The sequence below is a fragment of the Plutella xylostella genome, chromosome 8 (genome assembly GCF_932276165.1).
Source record: "Plutella xylostella chromosome 8, ilPluXylo3.1, whole genome shotgun sequence".
Lineage (NCBI taxonomy): Eukaryota > Metazoa > Arthropoda > Insecta > Lepidoptera > Plutellidae > Plutella > Plutella xylostella.
In genome coordinates, this window is record NC_063988.1 from 10,927,962 (window position 1) to 10,953,619 (window position 25,658).

General features: G+C 39.1%; 3 protein-coding genes across 3 annotated transcripts in view; 2 read left to right on the forward strand and 1 right to left on the reverse strand.

Moving 5' to 3' along the window:
- The window catches only part of LOC105392958 (putative inorganic phosphate cotransporter), a 42,680-nt gene extending 33,284 nt beyond the window's left edge, over positions 1-9,396 (forward strand). Inside the window, exons 8-11 of the mRNA XM_011564655.3 lie at positions 6,783-6,907; positions 7,470-7,589; positions 7,948-8,080; positions 8,471-9,396. Of these exons, the coding sequence (XP_011562957.3) occupies positions 6,783-6,907; positions 7,470-7,589; positions 7,948-8,080; positions 8,471-8,547 (455 nt within the window). The 3' untranslated portion in view covers positions 8,548-9,396. The remainder of the gene's footprint in view (positions 1-6,782; positions 6,908-7,469; positions 7,590-7,947; positions 8,081-8,470) is intronic.
- Positions 9,397-10,129: 733 nt separating this feature from the next.
- LOC105392970 (putative inorganic phosphate cotransporter) lies at positions 10,130-14,994 on the reverse strand. The gene is made up of 10 exons (XM_038114973.2): positions 14,808-14,994; positions 14,066-14,337; positions 13,717-13,902; positions 13,451-13,589; positions 13,071-13,282; positions 12,668-12,820; positions 12,329-12,461; positions 11,858-11,979; positions 11,452-11,571; positions 10,130-10,607 (listed from the first exon to the last, which is right to left on the reverse strand). The coding sequence occupies exons 1-10, from the start codon at positions 14,875-14,877 to the stop codon at positions 10,398-10,400; spliced, it is 1,617 nt and encodes a 538-aa protein (XP_037970901.2). The 5' UTR covers positions 14,878-14,994; the 3' UTR covers positions 10,130-10,397.
- A 2,191-nt stretch (positions 14,995-17,185) lies between these two features.
- LOC105384480 (putative inorganic phosphate cotransporter) lies at positions 17,186-23,340 on the forward strand. The gene is made up of 11 exons (XM_038114972.2): positions 17,186-17,331; positions 17,978-18,117; positions 19,220-19,399; positions 19,817-19,955; positions 20,207-20,424; positions 20,746-20,898; positions 21,143-21,275; positions 21,380-21,504; positions 21,698-21,820; positions 22,176-22,317; positions 22,573-23,340. Exons 1-11 carry the CDS (start codon positions 17,199-17,201, stop codon positions 22,626-22,628), a joined length of 1,542 nt encoding a protein of 513 aa, XP_037970900.2. The 5' UTR covers positions 17,186-17,198; the 3' UTR covers positions 22,629-23,340.
- The last annotated feature ends 2,318 nt before the right edge of the window (positions 23,341-25,658 follow it).

Genomic DNA, 25,658 nt, shown 5'->3' on the forward strand with positions numbered 1-25,658 from the left:
TTACAGATTTTCTGTGCTGATTGATTATCGTTAAACAAATCTATTTTGTAAACAATACCAGTACATTCTTTAAGAAATGTTTGCAAGAACAGAGCCTCCTTGCAGGAGTCAGAAACCGCCATGTACTCAGCTTCAGTACTAGAAAGCGCTACAGTCCGTTGCTTTCGGCTTTCCCACGAAATAACTGAACTACCAAGACTAAAAACATACCCAGTATATGACCGACGATCCATCTGATCTCCTCCCCAATCAGCATCTGTAAAACCAGTAATCAGTAAATCGTCACCCTTTTGAAATAGTAGACTGTAATGTATTGTTCCTTTTAAATATCTCAGAACCCTTTTCGCTGCTTTCCAGTGAGTTTCACCAAAACAGTTATTGAACTGGCTTAGATAGCTGATGCTATGAGTAATATCCGGCCTGGAACATACTGACAGGTACATTAAACACCCAATAAGGCTCCTATAATCATATTTACATGCCGAATTCTCTTCCTTTTTAAGTTGAATTCCAACTTCCATAGGAGTCTTAGCTGCTTTGCATTCTGCCATATGCAGTTTATCTAAAACTTTCTTTATGTAACTGGACTGATCCAAAGTATAGCTTCCATCAGGTAATCTAGCAATTTTCATACCTAGAACCTGATGAGCCGGTCCCAAATCATGCATCACGAACTCTTTCATCAGCCCTTCCTTAATAACTTTCTTTTTCTCAGAATTTTCGGAGCTAAAGATCATGATGTCATCCACATACAGCGCTACGATTATTACTTCATCATCAGTATTATGAATATACACCGATTGCTCAGAAGATAGTCTACTAAATTGCAATTTATTGATGAAAACATCATTAATGCGTTCATACCATGCTTTCGCCGCCTGTTTTAAGCCATAAATTGCTTTGTTCAGCTTATATACTTTCCTGACCTTTTCATCTTGACCTCCACCTTGGATGAAACCTTCAGGTTGCTCCATATATACAGTTTCGGTTAGTAACCCGTGCAAAAATGCAGTTTTTACATCTAGGTGCTCTATAACTAAATCATATTGAGCAGCTAATGCTAACAGTATTCTAACTGTTGAGTAGCGAACCACAGGTGCAAATGTTTCATTGTAGTCAATTCCGTATCTTTGTGTATAACCCTTCGCCACCAGACGAGCTTTATACTTTAACAATTTTCCATTTAGGTCTCTCTTTTTGCTAAATATCCATTTACATTTTACTGGTTTTTGCCCTGGAGGCAGATCAACCAGTGTCCAGCATTCATTAACTATGAAAGAGTTATACTCGTCTTGTATAGCTTCCTTCCAATGTTTAGACTCGCAGCCACCCAGAGCCTCTTCTATTGTCTTCGGTATATCTTCGTCTTCTGTAACCGCTGTAAACCCAGCATACCCATCCGTATCAGCATCTTCAAAATCAAGCGAGTCCTCCGAATCCATACTTGAACATCCTGCAATATATGTAGGGTCCGAAGAGTGGTTATCCGAATTTACAGATTCTACTGATGAATCCAGACTGAACATGGTTTGTCTCCGAGGATTCACTGTGTCATCAGGTAACAACTGATCCATCTCGACCACGTCTGGCTGACATAATGATGTCTCAGAAGCTTCTGTCGACGACTGTGCTGGATCAGGTTGTGTAGTACTATCTAAGTTATCAGATGAATCTATAATTAACAAATCATCATGCTCTTTACTGTTATCATCATTGGACACTACTTTATCCAAAAACATATTTTCCATGAATGTGACGTGCCTGGCTTTAATACATTTCTTTGGAAAAGCAGGATCTACCAGTCTATACCCTTTACTATTCTCACAGTACCCTACAAAAATATACCTCTTGCATCTAGGGTCCAATTTCATAGACATAGACATAGACACATCGTTTATTCACTCACAAAATACACATCACAAATACAAAACAACAATGTAGGTACAGTGGCATAAAGAATAACAATAATTGTGGTGTGTATTATGTCAGTAAAATGGCTCTGACTCAGCATGTGCTGTACAAAAAAGTATACAGCGCTGGTAATTCTGCCAGAACCAGCGAGTTGAGGTGGTACGCGGCTAAAAAATAATATGATATATGATATAAACGTGCTGTGTTTGCTCCGAAAGATTTATGTTTAAATTAGAATCTTTGTGTTAATAGTTTAAAACAATATATATACATATCATAATATAATAGGGTAATGGGGTAATGTGTTAAAGTGTGGTTTGTATAAATATACATAAAAGGTTGATGCTTAATCAATAAAAAATAGTATAATATTAAAATAAAATACAGGATAAGGCGATAAGTGCAGGAAGCTTAAATACATGTTAGGTACTGGCGGAGTTTAATCTTAAAGAGGTGCTTGGACTTAAGTTTGCGCAGTGGAGGGGGAATATTGTTCCAGCACTTTGTCGCCTGGTACTTAAAGCTGCCTCGGAAGGCTGCAGTTTTACTCTGTGGCAATACAAGAGGTGGTGTGTGGTACCTTGCTGCATTTCGGCTACATCGCCAGCCGAGCTTTTCGTACAAATAGATAGGAGTTTTTTTGTGTACCACTTCGAATAGCAATGTTGCAAGGTGAAGCTTTTGTCTCTGCTTCATGTTTAAGATTCCGGCTTTTTTTAGATACGGAGAGACATGTGTCCATGGTGGAATGCTAAAGCAGAACCGTGCACATCCTTGCTTTCTCATCAATGGCATATGCTACACAACCAAATACACGTAAGTGTGCTACATTAACCTTTTTGGATGTCCATTTTTCTTCAGGTGTTGTTCCCATGACCGCTCTGGTTGGTGTATAGTTCTTGAGTACGGCAGCCGTGTTCACCGCCTCCGCCCAGTACTGTTTCTCCAACCCAGCCTCCTGGAGCATGCAGCGGGCTTTATCCATTATGGTGCGATTAGCCCGCTCTGCCACACCATTCTGTTGACTACAATGTGGGACAGTAGTTTGATGTTTTATCCCATTCCTCTTCAGATACTCCTGAAATTGATTAGACATGTACTCGCCACCATTGTCACTTCTCAAGGTTTTGATTTTTCTATCTGTTTCATTCTCTACAAGCGCTCTGAATAGTTTAAATTTCTCAAAGACCTCGCTCTTTCTATCCATGAAGTAGATAAATGTTTTCCTCGAGAAATCATCAATGAAGGTAACAAAGTACCTTTTCCCACTAAATGATGATACCTGCATAGGTCCACATACGTCTGTATGTACCAACCCTAGTTTGACATTAGACCTAGTATGACTTTTCTTAGGGAATGGAAGTCTGGCCTGTTTGCCTTCTATACAAGCTACACATGGATTAAAAGTAGTATTTGGATAATCCATACCTGTGACCAGCCCATTTTTCATTAGCTTCATACTCCTGGCATTCAGGTGCCCAAGTCGCTTATGCCACAACTCGTGATCAATGCCCTGCGCAGACACCAGCGCAGACACCTCCGGAACCTCGCTAGACTCTCCAGTCACCAACTCCTTCTCAATGCCCTGCTCAGAAACTAGTGCAGGCATCTCCAGAACCTCGCTAGACTGTTCAGTCGCCAACCCCTCACATGCTGAGTTCATGGCAATCCCTGACTTAACTACATCAAGCTCATAAACCCCATTAACACCAGTACCAGTGGCAATAACTTCACCTTCATCAATTATTTTACATAAATTCTTATCAAAAACTACACTAAACCCTTTTCTATTTAACTCACTGACAGAAAGTAGATTTGCTGATAGTTTAGGAATATAGTGGACTTCACTTACAGTCTTCAAACCAGTCTTTAATAATACTTTTACTTTGCCGATACCCTCAGTTAGTAACTTCTCTCCATTGGCAACATTTACTTCCAGCTTCTTGCTGCATTGCAGTTCTTGCATAATTTGCTTGTTATTGCACATGTGATGAGTCGCCCCTGAGTCGATGTACCATACGTCGTTCTGAACTTTCACCGACAAAGCCGTCAGTAGCGAGTTTTCCTTTCCACTACTTCGTCTTCCTCCCACCTTAGGCTCCATGACCTCATCATTGGGGCAGTCCTTCTTCACGTGACCAGGCTTCTTACAACGAAAGCACCTTACTATCCAAGGTCTCTTTACCGCCAGTGCATTCATTTCATCTTCCTTGCCATCACGCCGTTGCTGCTCCTGGAGAAGTTTACTCCTGACTGTCTCGCTTGTCAGCTTCATATTGGAGTTTTCCAGCGCCATAATTAGTGGGTCAAAGTCCGTAGATAGCCCGCTCAGCATGATTATTGCAAGGAACTCATCCTCTATTGCTGAGCCTATATCCGACAACTGTTGCCCGAGCTCCGTAATATATGTTAGGTAGCTCTGCATACCACCTCTGTCCTGTAACTTCACACCAAACAGCGACCTCAACAGCCCGAGTCTTCTACACAGCCCCTTGTCCTCATATGCACGCTGGAGGTTGCTCCAGGCCTCATAAGGCGTCTTTGCATTGCGTACATGTTGCAACGCAGTTGGACCTACTGACAGGCATATTTTTGCCATCGCCTTTTGCTTCTTCCTCTCATCCTTACAACTGTCCTCACCTTCGATACAGTCATGAAGATCCTCGTGCATGAGGAGCATTTTCAGCATAAATTTCCACGTATTGTAGTCTTCCATCCCTTTTAGTTTGTCTACAGGGAGACCAATTGGTGTCGTAATAGAACTCGCCATTACTGCTGTTTGTATTTGTAAAACTGTTTGACAACCGGCCTTTTTTATTAGAATTTTTCGTAGTAGTATTTTCCAAAAATATTTATTGTAGGACATGCGCCAAGCTGTCCTGGGCCCATAACCTATTGGGTTTTTATTAAAAGCCACTAGTTTATCAAGATTAGCCTCGATTTAATAGTCTCATATAAATCGATACACAGTGATACACATGAAGTAAGTGATGACGGCCAACACATAGAGTATAGTGCCACAATCTTATATGTTCCGGTGGTCAAAATGTGTACTAACGAGACGTCATTGTCAAACGTCCTTTCATACTCTGTGCGTTATTTGAGTTGTCAATTTCTGCGAAGAGGCTGACGCTACGTTATTTAATTTGTTTTGTGATTTTCTGGATGTAATAATGCCAAAAGCGCTGAAAAGTGATGCAAGAAAAGTAATACTAGATATATTGGCTTTTATTCAGGAAGAATAACGTATTCAGGCGCCTTTAATTCCGTTGGAAAAATTGGAAGAACGAGTTGCAGCGGCTACAGGTTAGTGTTGCCAAATATGACGAATAATTTTACCCATATTCTCACTCACTCACATGTAATTTTGTTAATATTTTCCCGAGAGACCCGTACCAGTGCAGTCCCCAGCAGTGGGGACGGGATGGGTCGTGTTGAAACTATATAATCTTTATTTTTCTTTGATTACAGGTGTGAGTGAAGCTGAGTACCTATACCTTAGGCAGTATACCAAGAAGAATTTCTCGCACCAGCAGCGATTTTAGACGAAATAATGATGATTAATGACATCTTCTTCTTCCACTACGAGTATCAAGGGTTGGCTGGAAGAAATGGATTTTTGGCAATTAGCCTTTGTACATTGTCTGAATTTCTTTTAATTTTATGCTCTTGTTTCTTGTTACTTAAGAAAATGAAAAAAATAAAGTGTTCATAAATAAATAAATAATAAGTAAGTAGAATAGTTTAGACGCACAGATATTACCTATATCATTGTAAAATCTAGATTTAATGTCTTATATCAGAACATAATCAGAACTAATTTTGTTTCTGTTCGCCGTGGACAATTTTTTTATACAACAAATGTCGTTTGATATATTATATCCTCTTTCCTTTACTATCGACCCTATATTTTGATTTATCTATACTTATGAATGTACCTAATTATAAAAATTGGTAATAGCAGAAATGAGTTGTCGTTTAAACCAGAAATAGGCAAAATTTAATCGATGGCATCACTGGATTCAATCACACAGCGACGTCGCCACCGGAACAGATAAGATTGTGGCACTATACGTGCTATTTTCCTTTTTTCTTGACTATGACTTTTCGTTTACAATTCCAACAATTTCAGTAACTTTCGGCTTTCCCTGTGAGGAAAAGCCTGTCTAATATGGCTTCTAATAATTTATCTACTAAGTATTGTTCAATGTTTTGGAGTAAAGTTCATTTAATTTTACTCAATCTAGAACATAATATTTTAGGGCTCCTCCTCTCCTGCCAAAAAAAAGGATACGTGCTGGGGACAACAAACATAAGACAGATTTAACCATATTACAGTGCCACAAACTTATCTGTTCCGGTGACAGCTCACATAAATGTCTAATATTTCTTAATTTTAAGAGATTTTAAGTTTGCTCGTATTGTTAATTCGCTCTTGCGGTGTTAATAAACCCATCTAATCTTTTATAATATACAATTAATTAGTAAGTAATGAGATATCGATCAATTTAGTTCGCTCTCACCGTAACAGATAAGTTTGTCACACTATAAGTAGGTACTTAGTTTTTATTGTTTTTAATACACTCACGGGTCACGGGCAATGAAATATAATAGTTCCACAAACAGCCGTCACCAAACGACCCCAATTTTTTCTAACATTTTATTTAAAATTTAAACAAAATATGATTGTGTTTAGTTGGTAATATCCTGATGCTCCATTAAATGTACTTCAATGTTGCAGAAGGCGTCATAAAGCTAGCATTTTCCGTTGAGGAGTAAATGTGTGTTTTTCTCAGTGGAACCTTTTCAATACCCGCGAGTGTAGTTCCACTATTTCCCACAAAAAACGAAATAGCATGTTATTCTCGCAGCGTTCTGGGGCCCGGCGCTGGCGCTGCTGGGGCTGTGCTACCTGCCGCGCGAGCACGAGCTGCTGGCCGTCGCGCTGCTCACCGCCACCGTCGGGCTCAACGGCGCGCACTTCGTCGGCTTCCTGGTGGGTTGGCCACTTGATTTGTTCAATGACATTATCGTTTTCTTCATCATCAAAAACGACTGTTTCAAAGTAAAGACACTTTATTTTTCAAGATTCTTTAAATTCTTTATTTCTGGGATTGAACCCATCACCCTCTACATGACAGACAGGTCACAAGCCACTGCCCATGCGGTATTGTCATAGATGGTGCTATGTTGCTTGTGTTGTTATTGATGTATCAATCATAATTTGTATTATTATACATAAACAAATTATTATGTATCTATATTAATGCTGCCGCTGGTGAAAAAAAGCTTTTAGTTATGCTTAGAATTACAAACGAAATACGTTTACTTAATAATTTGAATCCAATTTTATTTTAATTACCCTTTTTCTAAATTGAAATTCACAGAAGTCTTTAATTTCGGCAAATTAAAATACGATGATACGAAATAAATTTAAAAGAATCTATTGATGATTGAAGTTTATTTTATAAACTGTGTATTATTAGTCTGTAAAATGAACTTCAATCACTGTCCTACATAGAAATAACTACAACATCATCCAAATACACAATCCTCAGATCTCGCACATCGACCTGTCGCCGAACTACGCGAGCACGCTGATGGGCATCACCAACGGCATCGGCAACGTGTTCTCCATCATGGCGCCGCTCAGCGTCACCCTCGTCGTCAAGGATGAGGTATGGATATTGCTTCTTACATTACTGCAATGTGGAAGAATCCGTTACTTTTACAATCAATCTAATAAACACCCTGATCACGTTTAATTGTTAACTTTGGTGTATATTTCTTAAACATTTTGTTCACTGTAGGTACTTTGCTACGCTACTGAATTTTGTTAAATTAACTTTCTCTTTTTAACCACCAGCCACCACATAGGTAGGTGCATTTACTTTTTACATGTTTCCTCTTCTTTTTGTAGCGCTCTCTCCAACAATGATTGTAAATCTGATTTTGTACCTTTACCACTAAACATCTACCGTTTCGTCTATTAATTATTTCTCCTTTTCCATTCAAACATCACCACATGTGTTCCAGACGGACGCGGCGGAGTGGCGCAACGTGTTCTTCATCTCGATCGCGTTCTACTTCCTCAGCAACTTGTTCTACATCATCTTCATGGTGGCCGAGGTGCAGCCCTGGAACGATCCCAACCCCACCAACAACCTCGGTCAGTAGCTTTTTGTGTGTTTCTACTTTCATTAGTACGTACCTATGCTTTTTATACATACCTCTAGTTTCTGACTTTCCCATCATCATCATCACGACCCATCACGTCCCCAGTGCCTTCCAATGAAGGAAGGGGTTTAGGCCTAGTCTACCACGCTGACATAGTGCGGGTTGGTGGACTTTCCCAGTCGTCGTCAAATTCCACTACCACTTTGTGTATCCCTATATCACTAAGAGGTTGCGTTTTGATCTGCTAATATGCTCTTTTACATAATTATATTATTATCTTTAGCTACACAATAATTATTACCCTCCCTTGCGGAACACAAAAATAGTACCTATATCTTGTGCCAGTTTGGTATTTGATGTATTTATTCGATTTATTTCACAGAAATTGGAACAAAAAAGAAGGGACTTACGAACGAAACCAGAAGACGACCAAGTATCGGCGATAATCAATTTAATTAATGAATTATTTGAGTGTTGTAATGTGTGTTACGTACCTGCGAAAATAGTTTATATAAATTACTTTAATTATTTATACGACGCTGTGTACTTTACGATAAGTGAGTACAAACTCTAATTTACAATAATTATTTATACTTAATTATTGTCATTATTTATAATGTTACTAAATGTTAACAATTTATTATTGTAAGTAATAAGACTTATAAGTTAACACAGAAGACGGATTATATTTTTGGAATGTTAATCGCCAAACAAAGTGTGTTAAAAGTTAGTTAACTGACGATAGTCACTTTTCAATGTCATACGTTGAGACTGAAATATTACATTAATTGGTTTATAAAGACTATACATATACCTATTTTATATGTTACGTGTCGTATAAAAATAATACCTACCTAAAATTAACAAGCAAAAATTATCTTCAATCTACCAAGCTCTGGAATGATTTGTGTTTAAATTCACATTCTGACTGCGACAATCTAATGAATGTTATGAATACCGCTGCAGGAATTTCATTGTTTAATTCGAAGGTATGTGTTAGCAAGTTAATGTCGGAATTATTGCTGTGCCCACTACGGCTGTATAGAAAATCAAATTCAATTTGATTACGTAAAATACCTGAAATACAAACAAACTTAATTTGAAATGACATAACAAAAACAGATTTTAGAATGACTATTTATTACTAACTAGTCAATACTAATTTAAATATTGTAAATAAACTATTTGTACTAGTAATTTATTATTCGTAAGACACCAAAGACGAAATATATTCGTTGTGATGCAAATTGTATAGGTAGCGTACCTACCAACTATGTTTTTACTTAATAAAAATATGTTAAGTTATAATGACGTGGTTTTAATTAATAAATACAAACTGTGCCCCTACGGGGAGGTATTTAATTAAAAGTTTCCCCGGAAGCGGCGGTTACTTGGTGCAGGTGGAATTTGGCAGCCAAGAGTGTCGCAAGTTGCCCCGCTGCGGAGTCCCAGAAATGGAAGACTACCGAGGGGTCTACTTTTGTTCTAAGCTACGTTCAGAACAATAAGATAGAGTTGTCGTTAGCGTAGCAGTTCCCGAAACTTATTTATGTCAAGCAAGAGTAGCGCCCCTACTTAGAAACTTGTTGCGTGAGGTGCTTGTCACATTCATGAGTGAACTGTAGGGCTGTCATGTGAAGTAGCCGTGAGTGAAACCCTTCGTGAAACATCCTTGCTTGTTTTTACAGTCCTGTTTGTCGTCTCCACAAAGCAGATACGTCGTCTCCTATAGAGAACTCAAATACTCTCTTGTTATTTGGATTAAAATATTTAGGGCTGATTTTTCAATAGTTACATGATTCTGATGCTGTTGCTTCTGAATGTTTGTATTAGGCAGTGATAGCAACAATGTTATTTATCAAATAATATTTCTGACCAATGAAAAATCAGCCCTTAAAATAATATAACCTTTACAAATACATTTTATTTGATTTGAGTAGGTAGGTACATTTATTTTGAGGTAAGGTATAAATATTTTTAAATTTTATAACTTAATTTACTTATTACTCGTTACTAAAATTGAATATTTCTACAACCTAATTGAAAAAAGTCTCATAATAATATGATGACTATTACTTTACTTAAATATAAATATTTTATCTAATTCTAATCAATCTAAGTCAATAAGTATGAATTGGCCTACTGAATCTTATTTACAGCATCACTTAGCCATCAGCTTATTAAAATAATTGTTACTGTTAGTAAAGTCACTACCTTTTACGTAATTTCCCTACCTATTCTATAATTCCACTATCTAACATTATTGACCCTCACACTAGTCACACTACGCCACATCTTCAACCATCACATCAACACATCGGCGGCACACTGGTCTGCTTCTCCATCATGGGGACTTCCTCCCCCGCCTCGTCCCCCGCGTCCCCCGCGCCCCCCGCCTCGCCCGGGGGCTCGTTCCACGGCACGCGCTCCGCCGAGGCGAACACCACGAACACCAGGTTGCTCACCAGGTAGAATGTGGCCGAGATCAGGAACACTATGCGCCAGTAGTACTGGTCCGTCTGGAATTTATAAGTGTAAAGTTTAGCGTCGACAAAATAAAGACAAATTCATTTTCAAAGATTTACACTCAAATACGGCAAATCAAACATGATTATTGTACCTAACTGCCAACTTAGAAAACGGTAAACAGTATATTGTATACGTTGGTACTAGGCAATATAGGCATATACCTTGTACCTACCTAATGATTATTATATTCATAGTGCCCACTGACCACTGACCATAAATATTTCCTCTATCGCAAGCTTTCCGGCAGTCCATATAATGAGCTTTTTTTATTAGGTATTCCATTCACTGTCTTTAGTTTTTAAACAAAGTAAAAAATTTTGGATCATTTTATCATTAAAATATCTTGCGTGCAAATGACGCACTTTACAAACATTGTAACAGACAAAACACTGTCACCTGATTATGTTTACAGATAAAATTTCTACAAATAAGTAGTTTACGGTGGTTAATTATACTGCATTATTTTGTTTGATTTGCCTTTATGTTAGAATTAGATATAAAAAGATAGCACGCATCCACACGCATCGCATGTACACAAGAACCTATGTAATAAACCAGCAATTCATTAATAAATGGTATTTTTTTAACTCTATCCACACGAAGCTTTCAACGTGTAACGTGGTCGATATTTGGCAAAATTTGAATAAGGAATTATGTATTTCCTGTTTTTCGTGTGTCTATTTTATGTGCTAGCTACGCCTGTAACTGTTAGGTATTGCCTACGTAACCTCTAAATAAATATTAAATTATGTAAAGGCACCAATCTTGGTCTTGGAAAAACGTAGCACCCAGCTTAAAATATATAGATTACTAGGCCCAAAAAGCTATGCTCACCGGATCGACGAGTATGAAGCCGGTGACGACGGGCGCGAAGGAGCCCACGGAGTTGGCCACGAAGTTGCTGATGCTGATCAACGTGCCCGCGAAGTTCGGGCTCATGTCTATGTTGATCACCTGAAATTGTAAATAAGTTGTTGAATGAAGAAAAAAATATACATTATTTAATAAATAATTTTCTTGTTAGAGACGCGCCATTACCTTCAATAAACATTATATCTTCATCATCATTATCATCAACTAGCAGTCCCGTAAGTTCAGCAAAGGTAGTTGGTTAGGTACATTTTTTGGGTTTAGGTCTATTGTGACATCATGTCATTTTCATAAGTAATTCAGGATTTTGATAAAAAGTTTTAACATTGCACGTTGTAACTATTCTAGTCATCTGCAAAATTAAACTTACGTGGTATCCCATTTGATTCGCCATTTTGAACGTGCAGATCAGTATCAAACAAGGTTCAATGAAATAGATGTTCTTCGGCAAATAGCAGATTACAATGAATCCTAATCCAGCCAACACGCATCCTGTAAAATAAATTGAATAATAAACATACCTGATATTTAAATCGGTATCTAAAATCTTCAACCAAAAGTGGCAGCGATCATATCTATCAAAAAGCTATCACTGGGAGAAGCTATAATTGTTTCTAGCTAGATTATTGGTATATGGTTGATGATTTAGGTTAAGTTGTTGATTTCCTATGGCATCCCAGAGGTGCAGAGGTTCACAACAGTGGTCCACTAATGTCGCCACTTCCGTTTATCTTCCTTACAACCTTCGGCCCCACGTTTGAAAGGGAGTCCACGGGAGCGCCTTCAATTAGAGAAATTTAGACATAGAAAAACATAAAATAATAAAATATCCTAGCATTACCAAAAGAATTAGCTAGTTTCCTGGCGTTGGTGACGCTGAGTATGTTCTTCTTGATGAGCATGTCGGCGATGTAGCTGTACAGGAAGTTCACCAGCCACATCGACAGGAACGGCAGCGACGTCAGCACCCCGTTCTGGAAGTAGACAAAATAGTGTGTTCTTGTAGCCATTCCTTACAGGTCAACTCAGAAAACATCATTGATAGGGATCATGGGAGTGAGATGAGAGTTCATGAGAAAATTCGAAAGAAAATAGATAGATACGCTGATTCTAAGATTGAACTGAAATGGAAGCTATAAAAGACTCATAACTACATAACTCTGTTAGTCCCAATACTTACGGCTTTAATATTGACTCCCATGACCTTGTCCATGAAGGCGGGCACCTCGGTGTAGAGGATGAGCTGTCCCCAGCAGGAGCCCGTGTGCGCGGCCACGGTGGCCCACACGGCCGGGCTGCGCAGCACCGCGCGCCACGGGACCTTCAACCGTTTCTGAAGAAAAAATAGAAATAAAACACTTCATGAGATTGAAAATTCATGAAGTGATTTGTGTCAAAATGATCTTATAAATTCTTAATATGGATATAACTTTAGTAAACAGCATTAACCAGGACTTTTAGATAGGTACCAAATGTAAAAGGCATGTATGTTTGAGAGTCTGAACAAGCTTTCCTCTTAGAAAATGTACTGCAAAAAATTTCAGTCTAGAATAGGTGTCAGACACAACCAAAACGTAGCTTACCTTAGGGGCAACGAGTTCTTGTTCAATGTACGCTCGCTCCTCCGCGGAAATCTTTGGATGTTTGGCGGGGGAGTCGGCCAGCACCAGCCACATCAGTCCAGCCAGCAGCATGCCCGCCGCGCCGTACAGACGGAACAGCCCCGGCCAGCCCATCGCCGACGACGCTATGAACCCTGAGGTTAACATACCCAGGACTACGCCTAGGGCTTGACCTGAAATAGAAGAAAGGATTCTTTATTAATTACTTGAACGTAGGCTAGACTATTAGCTCTAGTTTTTATCTCAGAAATATCAAAAAATAAAGAATAGGCAGACCTCAATGTATTTATAACAGACACTTATGCCTACTACCTACTGAAGTCGGAACCTGAAAATGTTACCTCCATAAATTAGTCCAGACATTCTTCCTCTCTCTTCGAGCGGCGCCCACTTCCCGCAGAATGAGTGGATGGAGGGCAGCAAGCAGGCTTGGCCGAGACCTTGGATGAATCTACAGAGCATTGTGCATATCCAGCCTCCCTGGAAAATACAAAGTCATACATTATAAATAAAGTATGGATTAGGCACCTTCCCGAGTAAACAACATGAGCCTTACAGGCTCTTAGAAGGTTGATAAGATTATGATTGGTCAGAGAAAGCTACTCACATAATAAGCAGCCCAAGGCAAGACGAGGAAGATGAAGCTGTTAATGAGCATGGAGCCGACGAGCAGGTAGCGCGAGCCGAAGCGCTGGCTCAGCACGCCGGCCGGGATCTGCAGCGTCATGTAGCCCCAGTAGAAGGCCGACAGGATCGCGTCCTGCACCTTCTTGCTCCAGTCGAATGTTGGGAACTGAAATTGTTCAAAAGTTTTGGCTTTAAACACAGATGCAATCGAGTTCAAATTGAATGAATCAAAAACAAAAGTTAGCTTATCAAAACAAAATATTGTGAATAATAGGAAAGGAAAAGGTCAACATGCAAGAGTAGGTTAACCTTAACACACTAGTGCTTACCGGTCTAACTATCATCATTCTATTCAACACCCCACTCATCTGAAACGCTTCCCTCGTAGCATTATCCACGGGCTCCGCAGTCCCATTGAAGCTGGCGAGCTGCGTGTGCAGATGCACCTCATCGGGCAGGTGGTGGTGGCCGTGTTCCACGTCCGAGAGGTCATAGGCGGAGGTCATGCCCACCAGCGCCACGCCCAGGCACGACCGGATCAGGTAGGCCAGCGTCACCGACAGGAACAGCACCACGCACTGCTGGTGCCGGTAGCCGAAGCCTGACGATTGGAGGTAGGTAAGTAAGTTATTAGGGCGGAGGGTATACTTTTCATCATCATGAAGGTGTGCATTTCTAAGATATTTGTTTAGTGGTTAATAAAGTAATAGATAATATAACGTAGTAACCATAACGCATAACGTAGTTTTTTTTTTCTGTGGGTGTGCTTTCAGTATACTATCGATGATTGATTAATTCACTACTATATTAAATTCTCTATATTAATACTCTATATTAAAATTAATTATGTTTTTGTCAATTTGATATTCTTGATCATGTAGTTGGATTTTTATAGATCTTTTAAATATTGAATTAAGTTTTTTTCTCCACGCACTATTTACTTTTCTCACGTCAACATCACTTAACTCAATCACGTGCTCTTATGCACACGCATACAACGTAGATAAGTATTGCATAAGTGTATAAACGTTAGATACTTAAATTCCAACTCAAAATAAACAAACAGCTCACCGTGATGGGAGAACTCCGTTTTCTGTTCCCGGATCCCATTCCTGATGTTTTCTTTGTTGATGTCGGCCATTGTTTCTACTCAGCACATTAACAATTCATTGCTTTATCAATACTAATGCAATATCAAATTCGCACGGAGGGAAGCGGCAACCAGACACTTATCTCAATGTAAAGAGTCTGACAGATTTACTTTGAGCTTCTGTTTTGATTTATTCAATGGGGCTTTATTTACTTATAGGTGCCTAACTGTTTGTTTTATTTATACGGGTAGTAACGTAATAATAAAAAGTCTACATCCAGCGCGCACTCTGTCTAATTATGTTGAATATGTTGATGGACCATTATCAAATCTGAGTTGGCTGGTTAATGGTTGTTAATGTACAACTACTTGCATCACCTCCTGCCAAACCTATTGAAACTGTGGAAGCCAATTTGTATCCACAGAAGATTATATTTCACTGATGAGTGATGGCCTCATATTCACAGGGATTATGAATAAGCGTTTTTTCTTCTCCTTATCGCAGAATCTGCAAGCTGGAGTGTCGAACAAACCTATTTTATGTAGGTTTGTAGAGGTATTGGAAGACCCCCTGTTGAATTTTCGTCACTAAAACAGAAAAATAGAGAATATTTTTCATAAATGACCCGTAGAGATGGATGTCCGCAATAACTGCCGGCGAATGTTAAATACATCATAAAGTGCGGCGCGGCGCGGAGCGGGGCGCTCTCCACTGCGGAGCTAGCTCCTAGCAATGTAGCCACAATATACAGCGAGAATGTGGAAGCTATAATCTACAGAACTATGTAACCGCAGCAGAGCTAGTAAGATCTGCATGTAAGTTCCACCACCGTAAACAATTTTCACAGAATTCAAGCCATACAATTATTTGCATATATACGTACTCCATTTCTCGGTGGAAAGTCACCCTAATACAGCGGTTGCCACGCGGCCGCAGCGCCGCTGAAATGTGATTCCCGCACATATTCCGAAGATATCCCCCCCTCCCTGGCCAGTGGCCAAAAGATGGCCGTTAGTCATGCCGCGGCCCCAGGACACTCTAAAGTAATTTAAAATTTTACATGAAAGCGGAGCTGTGAGCACCCGGAATTCCTTTGGCCGTTGAAAAATGCTTCTCCTATTTTATTCGCCGAAGCGGAATTTAAACGAATGGCATCCAACGCAACGTTAACAAACAGGTTCCACAAAAACAAGGGGGTGTGTCGCGGCGTCGGGACTCCACGTCTGTGGGCGTGACTGCGGCGTCGAGATAACTTTGGGAAAACCCGCGTATAAAGACACAATAACAATGTAAAGATCTGGATTTGAATACGGAAGTAGGTATTTTTAATTAAGCATACCTCTAAAGCTTGTAAACTACAGTATAAATTTTAGTTCACAACCTCTTCATGGTGTGAAATTAAACAGCTGAACCCATGTTCAGAAGTCATAAAACTATTATTTCTGAAATTGATCAATGGGGACTTTAGATAGTATGGACCATAACTAACTCAAGCGCCTGAAGAAGATAGTCAAATTCTAAAGTTTGATTTTGGCTTCATTGTTTTAATATTTTTACTTAATTGTTTAATTACAGCTGAATAATAGCGTGTTACTGAATGTTACAAAATATTACTCAACAATTAATCATCATTACTACATGATGGAAATGTATGAAGGAAAGCTAATTATAGAACTAGAGGGTATATTTTGGGTGTATTACGAAATGTATTTACATACTAATAATTCTTTGACGGAAACGTTTATAATATCATATAATTTTATGTCATTATGCTGACTTATCTCTCAGCACTCAGTAGCCAGTATTTGCTCAGTATTAAATCAAGACATTTAATTTATTTACTTGCGATTGTGACGAATACTAAAATGGTACAGGGTGATGGAAATTACATACTTTTCCATCCAGATAAAAAGATAGGCGTAATAGGTTTGACGGGTGTTTCTCTTGGTCAAACTTATTCGAAAGTCGTCTTCTTCTTATCGTGACTAACAAAAACGACTCTAGAGCTGTTCAAGTTGGCGTTTGTCATTGTTGTGAAAGGATTAGCCAGTCAGATTAGTTGTCACGTTGTCAGTAGCTGCCCAGTGCTAAAGGTGCTATTATATGGGTGGAGTTATAGTGTTATTCGGGGACCAGGGAGGCTTATTTGTGGTTCACAGTCCAGTCAGTTAAGTTTCAATGCCTGTGTTAATTTATAAACCATGGTGTATGTGTTAGCAGATTTTGCCACTGTTGTCCTTTTGAACAAAATTGGCTATGAATAAATGATTAATTACTATCCGATCAACAAACATAAAACTGACCAATAACTTATTCATAATGTTTTAACGAACAGCCTGTATATGATTAAAACAAAGTATATATAATATTTATGAAGCTAATGAGATCACAGTTACTTGATGATATAGAGTGCGGAGTGGGAGGCGACACATGCAGCAACATGACAGACGAGAAGCAAGTTAGTGACCGTGTCGCCGAACTGGATTTAAAACTGAAATGCAAACGTACGTACCACACTACCACTTCCACAGTTAGTATTAGTGAAAGTTATCTTGAAATTGGATTTTATTGAATTGAACGAAAGTTATAAGGTTGAATCTTATTTCTTGTTAACGATTCTCATTCATAAAACTAAGTTCTTTAGTTTGGTTTTGAAGTTTAAATAGTTTAGTTGTAAATGAGTAATTTCTAAGATCAACAGAGCTTATAAATAAAAATATACAATACTCTCTATTAAGTTGCTCTCACTCATATCCACCACACATAGTATTTTTTTATATTATGTATTGATTTCACTTATATCAGGTTATTACAGATTATACAGTTAAATTGCATCCTTATTGCTTACGATAATCTCTACGAGACAATGTATTAAAATAAAATAACAAATTTAAATATGATAAACACAGCATAGGGTGTATATACATATGATATCATGATTACAAAAAAGAAGTTGCTAACTAGCTACAACATCCTGCAATTCCAGCAATTCTGCTTTAACTACAGGTTTTATTTCGTGGTGCAGGGTGATTACATCTAATCTGACTGACTAACCCTTCACCACGATATTTGAAGATGTTTGTCACCAACACGCCATCGCCCACAAGCCTACTATTCTCAAGTCTCCCCCCTCCCCCCTCTCCCCCGCAGCGGAGCAGTTCGGGTGGGGCGTGCGGCACCTGCAGGTGGGCGCCATGTGCCTCGCCATCCTGGCGCTGTTCACGGCGCGCTCCACCATCGGCGTGGCCATCCTCGCCATGACCGACCACACCCGGGTGCGCGGGCCTGAGGTCAGTCGGTTTGAGTTTAAGAGACTAGTAACTAGAGTAAGAAATCCAACCAAACCGAGGGTCAGTCTCAATTGGACTTTGAATTCAAGGAGCAATAAGTGGCAAGAGTCCCAAAGTCCATCGATATTGGATAATTAGTTTTAGTCGCCAATGGAGAGTTACTCGAGTAGCATTCATCTATCGTGAAGAAGTAGCTGATACATTAGGAGTAGCAGGTAGTGGCTGGATGAAGAACGAAGTGGATTTGATGCCCAACATGTCGTAATGGAAGCTTTTATAGATAAAACAGTTCATAAATCAGTTGACAGTAATGAAAGGACATAGTGTATTAAATTTAATTGTTGTTGTTTGCGGCAGAATGGAAGACAAATTCCAGCTGTGGAAGATGTTTTGGCTAGTAAACGCGTCTTCGCGTCTGTCGTAGATACATTCCAGATAATACAAAACACGTGTACCTAAAACCTAAATTCTAAAACTTGTCACAACCTCTTATCTCTTACACATGACATGACATGTGTGTTTGATTTAGTAGGTACCTACAGGTATGTAGATTTGATTTGGTTAGTAAATAATACCCAAACTTGATTTGAAGTTGTTTAAATTTAATCTGGATTGCTTTAATTTATTAAAATTTTCATAAAACAACAGCTAATAACACTCCGGATGAAATATTAAAATCAGGCTTCATTTGCATAGAAACCTACATCTATTTCAGAGTTTTGCGACCACAATATAAAGTACACTCACGGGCAATGAAATAGTTCCACTCACAAAATGTCGACACCAAACAACCCCAATTTTTTCAAATATTTAATTTAAAATAGGAACAAAATATTACCGTTTTTAGTTGGTAATATCCTGAAATGTGCTTCAATGTTGCAGAAGGCGTCATTAAGCTAGCTTTTCCCGTTTAGGAGTAAATTGGTGCTTTTCTCAGTGGAACCTTTTAATTGCCCGTCAGTGTAATACGCAGTTGCACGATGTATGTCGAACCAGACCAACACAATCATTATCATCAACCAATCATCGTCTACTTCTAAACACTTCAAATGAACCCTCTATTTAAATAACTAATAAAATTCCCATTGTGCTACCTCCGCAGACCTTCCCGTGGGACAAGAAGATCCAGGGCTACATTTTATCCGCGTTCTTCGTGGGGTACGCGCTGATGCAGATCCCCGGCGGGCTGATGGCCAAGCGCTTCGGCGGCAAGCCCGTGCTGGCCTTCGCGCTCGTGGCGAATGGACTCATCTGCTGCACCGTGCCGCTCATGGCGCATTTGGTTAGTCATCATCATATCGTATTTCAGTATTAGTATTGCAGAACTTGTAGTTTATAGGTTGCCGCATCGTCGTTAATGGCTGTATAGCGGAACGGAATTTCTTGCCACATCTTTACTATGTATATCTGTGGATTGGCTTACAAGAATTTCAGGTGTCATTTTCGGCAACTACGGTTTCTTTATGAGCAAATAAATAGAGATAGAGGACCGGACATAAGTAAGCTTGGCAAGGCAGTCAAAAGCATATTAATTAGAAATTATTTTTTTTTTTAATATTTTCCTGACTCTTTCGCTTTTATTGTGCGGTGCAACCTTATCAGATACATCAGCTAACATAATTATGACAAAGAGCAACAATATCTTCGAACCTGTAATAAACTTAAAGACCATATACCCAAACATCCTGTCTTTCTCCAGGGTGGCTGGCCGCTGGTGTGCGTGGCGCGCATGCTGATGGGCGTGACGCAGGCGTGCACGCTGCCCTCGATCCACACGCTGATGGGCCGCTGGCTGCCCGCGCACGAGTTCACCACCTTCAGCGGCATTATCCACGCCAGTGAGTGTCTCAACTTGTTCCCACACCCATCTAGGTACTCTACACGTACGAATTAACAGTGCACCTGACTGACGAAACCAAAAACCAGATGTTGGCATACCCGGCGTGACCTCTGGTTCTTGTTTGGCCAGGTTCAGTACACATAAGTTTCATCGACTTTACACTTCAAAATATGTATCCCTTGTTTGCAAGACTTTTAACTTCAGTACACATTATTTACTTCACCATCTAACTCGTTCTCACACTTCCAGGCTCCAGCATCTCGGTGATCATCAGCATGCCGATCTCCGGTCTCCTCGCGGAGACGGAGCTAGGCTGGAAGCTGATCTTCTACGTGACGGCGGCGCTGCTGCTGGCCGCGGCCGGCGCGTGGTGGGCCCTCGCCGCCAGCTCGCCCGGAGAGCATCGGCTGATGACGATAGAGGAGAAGCTGTACATTGAAAAGGACATGACTCCTGTTGGGACTAAGGTGTGTTCACTGACTATTTGTTGAAAAGTGGCCGTATTATGTTTAACACCATTGGTGTTCTTTCGTTTTACGCATAAAATACGTATGTATTTGGACCGCAGTAAAACATTATTTAACTCATGTTGAGAGCATACTCTATCTGATTATTATTTTTATAGAAAATCCCTTATTTATAGAAAAGTTCGATAACGTTTTAGCTATTGAACTGTTTTGTCCTTCTCTGTCAAGGAACAGTTTGTTCTGTAACTTTTCTATGAATAAGCAGCTTTCTTATTTATACAATCATAATTTTTACTGATACTTTATTTCCCTTTGTTCCAGGGCTCATTCAGTGTCCCGTGGAAGGACATCTTGAGGAGCAAGCACGTGTACGCCATCTTGTTCTCGAACTTCGCGTACTCGAGCTGCTTCTCCTTCCTGTTCCTCGACATGCCCACCTTCATGGAGAAGGGGCTGCAGTTGTCGCTGAAAAATGTAAGATTTCTAAAAACTGAATATTTTTAAATTAGTACTTGAGTTCGGTTTGAACCACGTTTGAACACTTTTCGTAATCTCCATGATCAACATCATGAACCCTTCTTCCAACTGCTGGATACTGGTCACGATCATTTGGTATTGGAACAGCCCCATAGGACAACACGGACTGGGGTGACATACTCAATGGACCACTGACTTTCAGACTGACTTCACTCTAATCATGATATTATTTTCATTCCAGAGTGCATTCCTCTCTGCGTTGCCGTACACCGGGATGTTATTTTCCGCGCTATTCTTCACTTTCCTATGCGATAAGTTAATTAACAATGGATACATGTCTCTCAGAGTGTCAAGAAAACTTTACAATTCTCTTGGTAAGTCTTTAAGTAGATAAAACATTTATTTTTGTTGTTTTCAATAAGATGTCTAGGTACCTACACATAATAAATACTTAACTAATAGTTTTATAATTTTCCAGGTTTGTTCGGAGCTGCGTTTTTCCTGGTGTTGCTCTCTTTAGTTGACGGTGATCGCAAAACTTTAGCCGTTATATCATTGATTTGTATTCAATCAATATTAGCTGCTTGCGGTGCCGGTTATTGTGTAAGTAAAATAGTGATAGTACGAACTTAACAGTAAAAACATTATATTATTATATGTATTTATTATTATTGTTTTCGACGATTCCTGCGTAAATAAAAGTTTAACGATGAGATTCTGGGTCCAAATATTTACTGATTTCTTTTTACATTTAAAATGTTAGTTTGTAGTACAATAAAGTATGTTTTCGTTCCAGATAAACCACCTGGACCTGTCACCCAACTACGCGGGCGTGCTGATGGCGCTGTGCAACGGGCCCGCCAACATCGGCAGCTTCGTCACGCCCATCATGACCAGCTTCATCTTGCAGAATGATCCCGTACGGCTCATTGTTTTCATCATCTTCATCATTCACATCATCATTATCATAATTACAATCTTCACTATCACCGATATCATTAAAATCTGCATCACCAACAATCTGTCATCAATAAAATCGCCGCGTGATTACCCACTGCTTTCCCCAAGAAGCGTTACAACAATGTATTCTTACCATCTGCCGCATCGATATTATACGTATGCATTAAGTATTATAAGTCTGAGGCAGCCTGCCGAAGAGTTCATTTTCAGTCAATTTTAATTAATTTTTTTCCTGTGCTCATTGATATTCTTTTCATATAGTATGTTTTTATTTACCCCAACATTTATCCCTCTATTTCTGTTGGTCCTTCCAGACGAACATCGACCGGTGGCACGTGGTGTGCCTGGTGCTGGCGGGCGTGTGCGCCGCCGCCAACGTGCTGTACCTGCTGCTGGGCTCCAGCGAGCGCCAGCCCTGGGACTGCCCGCGCGCGCCGGCACAGTACTGCAGCCCAGGTAACACCACCAGTCAACCAACCACTTCCACCCATCATAATCGGCTGATGGACATCATGGCCATCAGCCGATTGGAAGAATCCAAGCAACGCCACAACAGTTTTTCCTAGAAGAGATCTTCTTAATCCACGATAGCTATACTTCCGGCTACTATTCATTGGTCCAGTAAATGACCTTCATCATCATTTCTGATAATACCCCGATGCTGTTGAACAAAACTACGTATCGTATAACAATATTCTATTTATTTTACAGAGGAAATGAAGCCGTTAAAGAAGGTTAACAACGAAACGGAAACAAATACGAAGTGATGTCAATTCCTATAATACATGCAGGATTGGTATTACAATCTACCTCTACCAGTGAAACATTAGTTTAGAGAAATACTTCAATCTCCAGTTATATTCACATGAGCTGAACCCTCTAGATTACAGGACACAATGTCGTATAGCGTATTTAAAGTATAAAAATCTGTAGATATGTCTGATTTTATATAGACAACTAAACTACTTGTGAAATATTTGTGAATAATATGATCACTGATCCAACTACCGCCTAATATATTATGTAAAATAAGGTGTATCTGTGTATGCGAACTATTTGAGCTGTTAATAACGCTACACCCGTTTAAAACCCAGGACGCTTAGCTTCATTTTGTATTACCTAAACTAAATCTAGTAATGTATCAAAATACGTGTTAATTCTTTCTATGTAAATGAAGGATCGCCCCCTAATATTGGGCCACTACATATTTATTGCTGTGTGAAGTAAGTATAACTTCCTATAGTCACTAGTTTAAATGCCAACAGTATCGGCAGTGTAAATATAGCTTTTATTAAAACCTAGACTTAGGCATTACTTCTATGATTTATTGTTGTGATATTATAGAATAAGTTCATACTGTGGTGTGTGAATAAGATATCGCTTGTAGCTATAAGTTCTTATAATAATTACAAATACGAGTAAGTGTATTTACCTCTATATACTCTGTATGTTTGTTTAATAAACGTGCAGTAAATTAAATGTTGTTTTTAATCCATACTAATACTCCAGTGTAGGTATCATGTTCAAAGAAAAAAGTTAGGATTAGTTACAAAAGCAGTTACGTGAAAATTACAGTTGGCCATTTCAAAGCTCAAGTGGAATGCCCCTAGAGTGTGGACACTGTGGACACTGGACAGTAGTGTATGGCTGGATAAGGCAGGAAGGCCATGGTGGACTGAAAACATTAAATCTAGTGTTTCTTGAGAGAGGCCTTTTATATTGTAGTCGCTGCCTATGGCCGGCAGTGGGACTTGGTTATTGCTAGATCGTGCCTCAATCAAGCCAACATGGCTGCAGAATAATGACGGACTCGTGCTTTATGCTGCGTTACTTATGGTTTTAATTTTTTTGCCTTATCCATGAAAATAAAAAATGTCAAATAGCATACAATTGTCACTTTGATTATGTTGTCACAACAAGGCAAAGTGACAATTGTATGCTATTTGACAAGGTATATCAAAATCAAGCAAGCTTTATTAACTTTTTTGAATAATATATTTATGAATTACTGAATAGTTGAAAGTTTCAGTAACTTATTATATGCGATACCTAGCACTTAATCACATAATTAAAAGAAAATGACTTCAAATTACTCAAAGACACAGTTTGAACTCTCCTGATGCTGAGCTCTTCTAATATCGAAACTTATTTGAATGAAGATCTCGAGTAGCAGCAGCAGAAGCTACGAGGAATCAGACAGTTACAGCGAGGGCTCACGGCTGCTGCAGCGAGAGCCCAGGGGAGGGACCTCACGGGAAGGTAAGCATCTGACTACCCCGGGGTTCATGAATGAAGTCTCCTTGAGGGGAGTATCAACTGCTCATTAAATTTTCATACGTCTGACACCCTGGACAGTCAGTGCCTGATAACTAATTTAAATTATATACTTATAATATGTAGGTATAATTAAGAAGTTTAATACACTGACCGTGGTGACATGACATACCCTAGTCGAGTGATGAATGAGGCTGTGAGCAAATGAAATAAAACTATTATCTTTTTAGTGTCTAACTATTTAACATCAGGTGAATTTAACAGAAGTAATGGTAGGTATACTAGGTATTTCAAGTCGTATAAATTAAGCAAGATATTTGTTGAACGAGATCTCAGTAAAATATAATGATGTGGAAATCCATCGCATCTATCGCAATCAACATAAATAATTTAATGTCTTGTCTATTTGTTTTACGATAATTCAGACGCATCATAGGTTATTTGTTTTAATATTACATAGAATATAATCATACGTACCTAGTTTATTGTTAACTAAGTCTCCTGGAGACAAGAGATGTCTCGTTGCATTAGAAGAGTTTGATTCAGTAATCTAAGAGCTATTTTATAAAATGTTACTGAAAAATAAGACCCATGACAACGACACTGAAGGTGAGCCAATACTCTTAATTATGCATAATTCTGCAACTACAATACTTATTTACTAAATAGATACATTTTTGTTTTCATACTATTTCATCCTTATTTTAATGAGTGTAAGTAATATAGCTATTTTAATGCAATGTCTAGAATGACTGCACAGATTTGTGTATATTTCCCTTAACTTTGAAACTTTCCGTTCAGCACAGAACTTGCATTTCTACATCTTTAGGCATAACTCCGGCGTGCACATTGCAGGGTTTGGGCGTCAAAATCTACAGCCCCAAACCCCATTCACCACACGCACCGTAAGCCGTGCCAATCCGTGGATAATCCAGTCCAGTCCATTGTGAACTTTACGACCCTTGCACAAGGAACATATTAGTACTACTCTCGTCTCGTGGCGCTCGTGTCTCACGACGCCGAGCCGCGAGTCGCGCCCACCAACACATTCACTGATTCAAAATCTGTAGAAAAGGGCGTTTGGTACACACGGCAACGTTAAATGGTTGGCAGGGCACACTAACGTAGGTAGTATATGTGTGTGTCGGCGACGTCGACGTAATTATTTAGTTCTGGGCAACCCACACACGGATATTGTAAGCATGTAGTTGTGCCAGTGACAATTATTCATTGTTTTTATGATATGAAGCAAAATTTTGCAAGACATTGTAATAGATTGAATGGCTCAGTTGGTATGATACAAGACTTCAATAATCGGTATGGTGGTTCAAATCCCATTTAATTTATTTTTTAAGATGGTTAATAATAGTATTGTAGTATATACGAATAAAAGCAACACAGAAAGTAAATGAAACAAGTTATTAAGTGTTAAATTTACCAAATTTATTCTTGCCGTAACATAAACATTAAAGATTTTACTTTTTTGTTGTTTTTCGTTTTAAAACATAGTTGTAGTTTATATT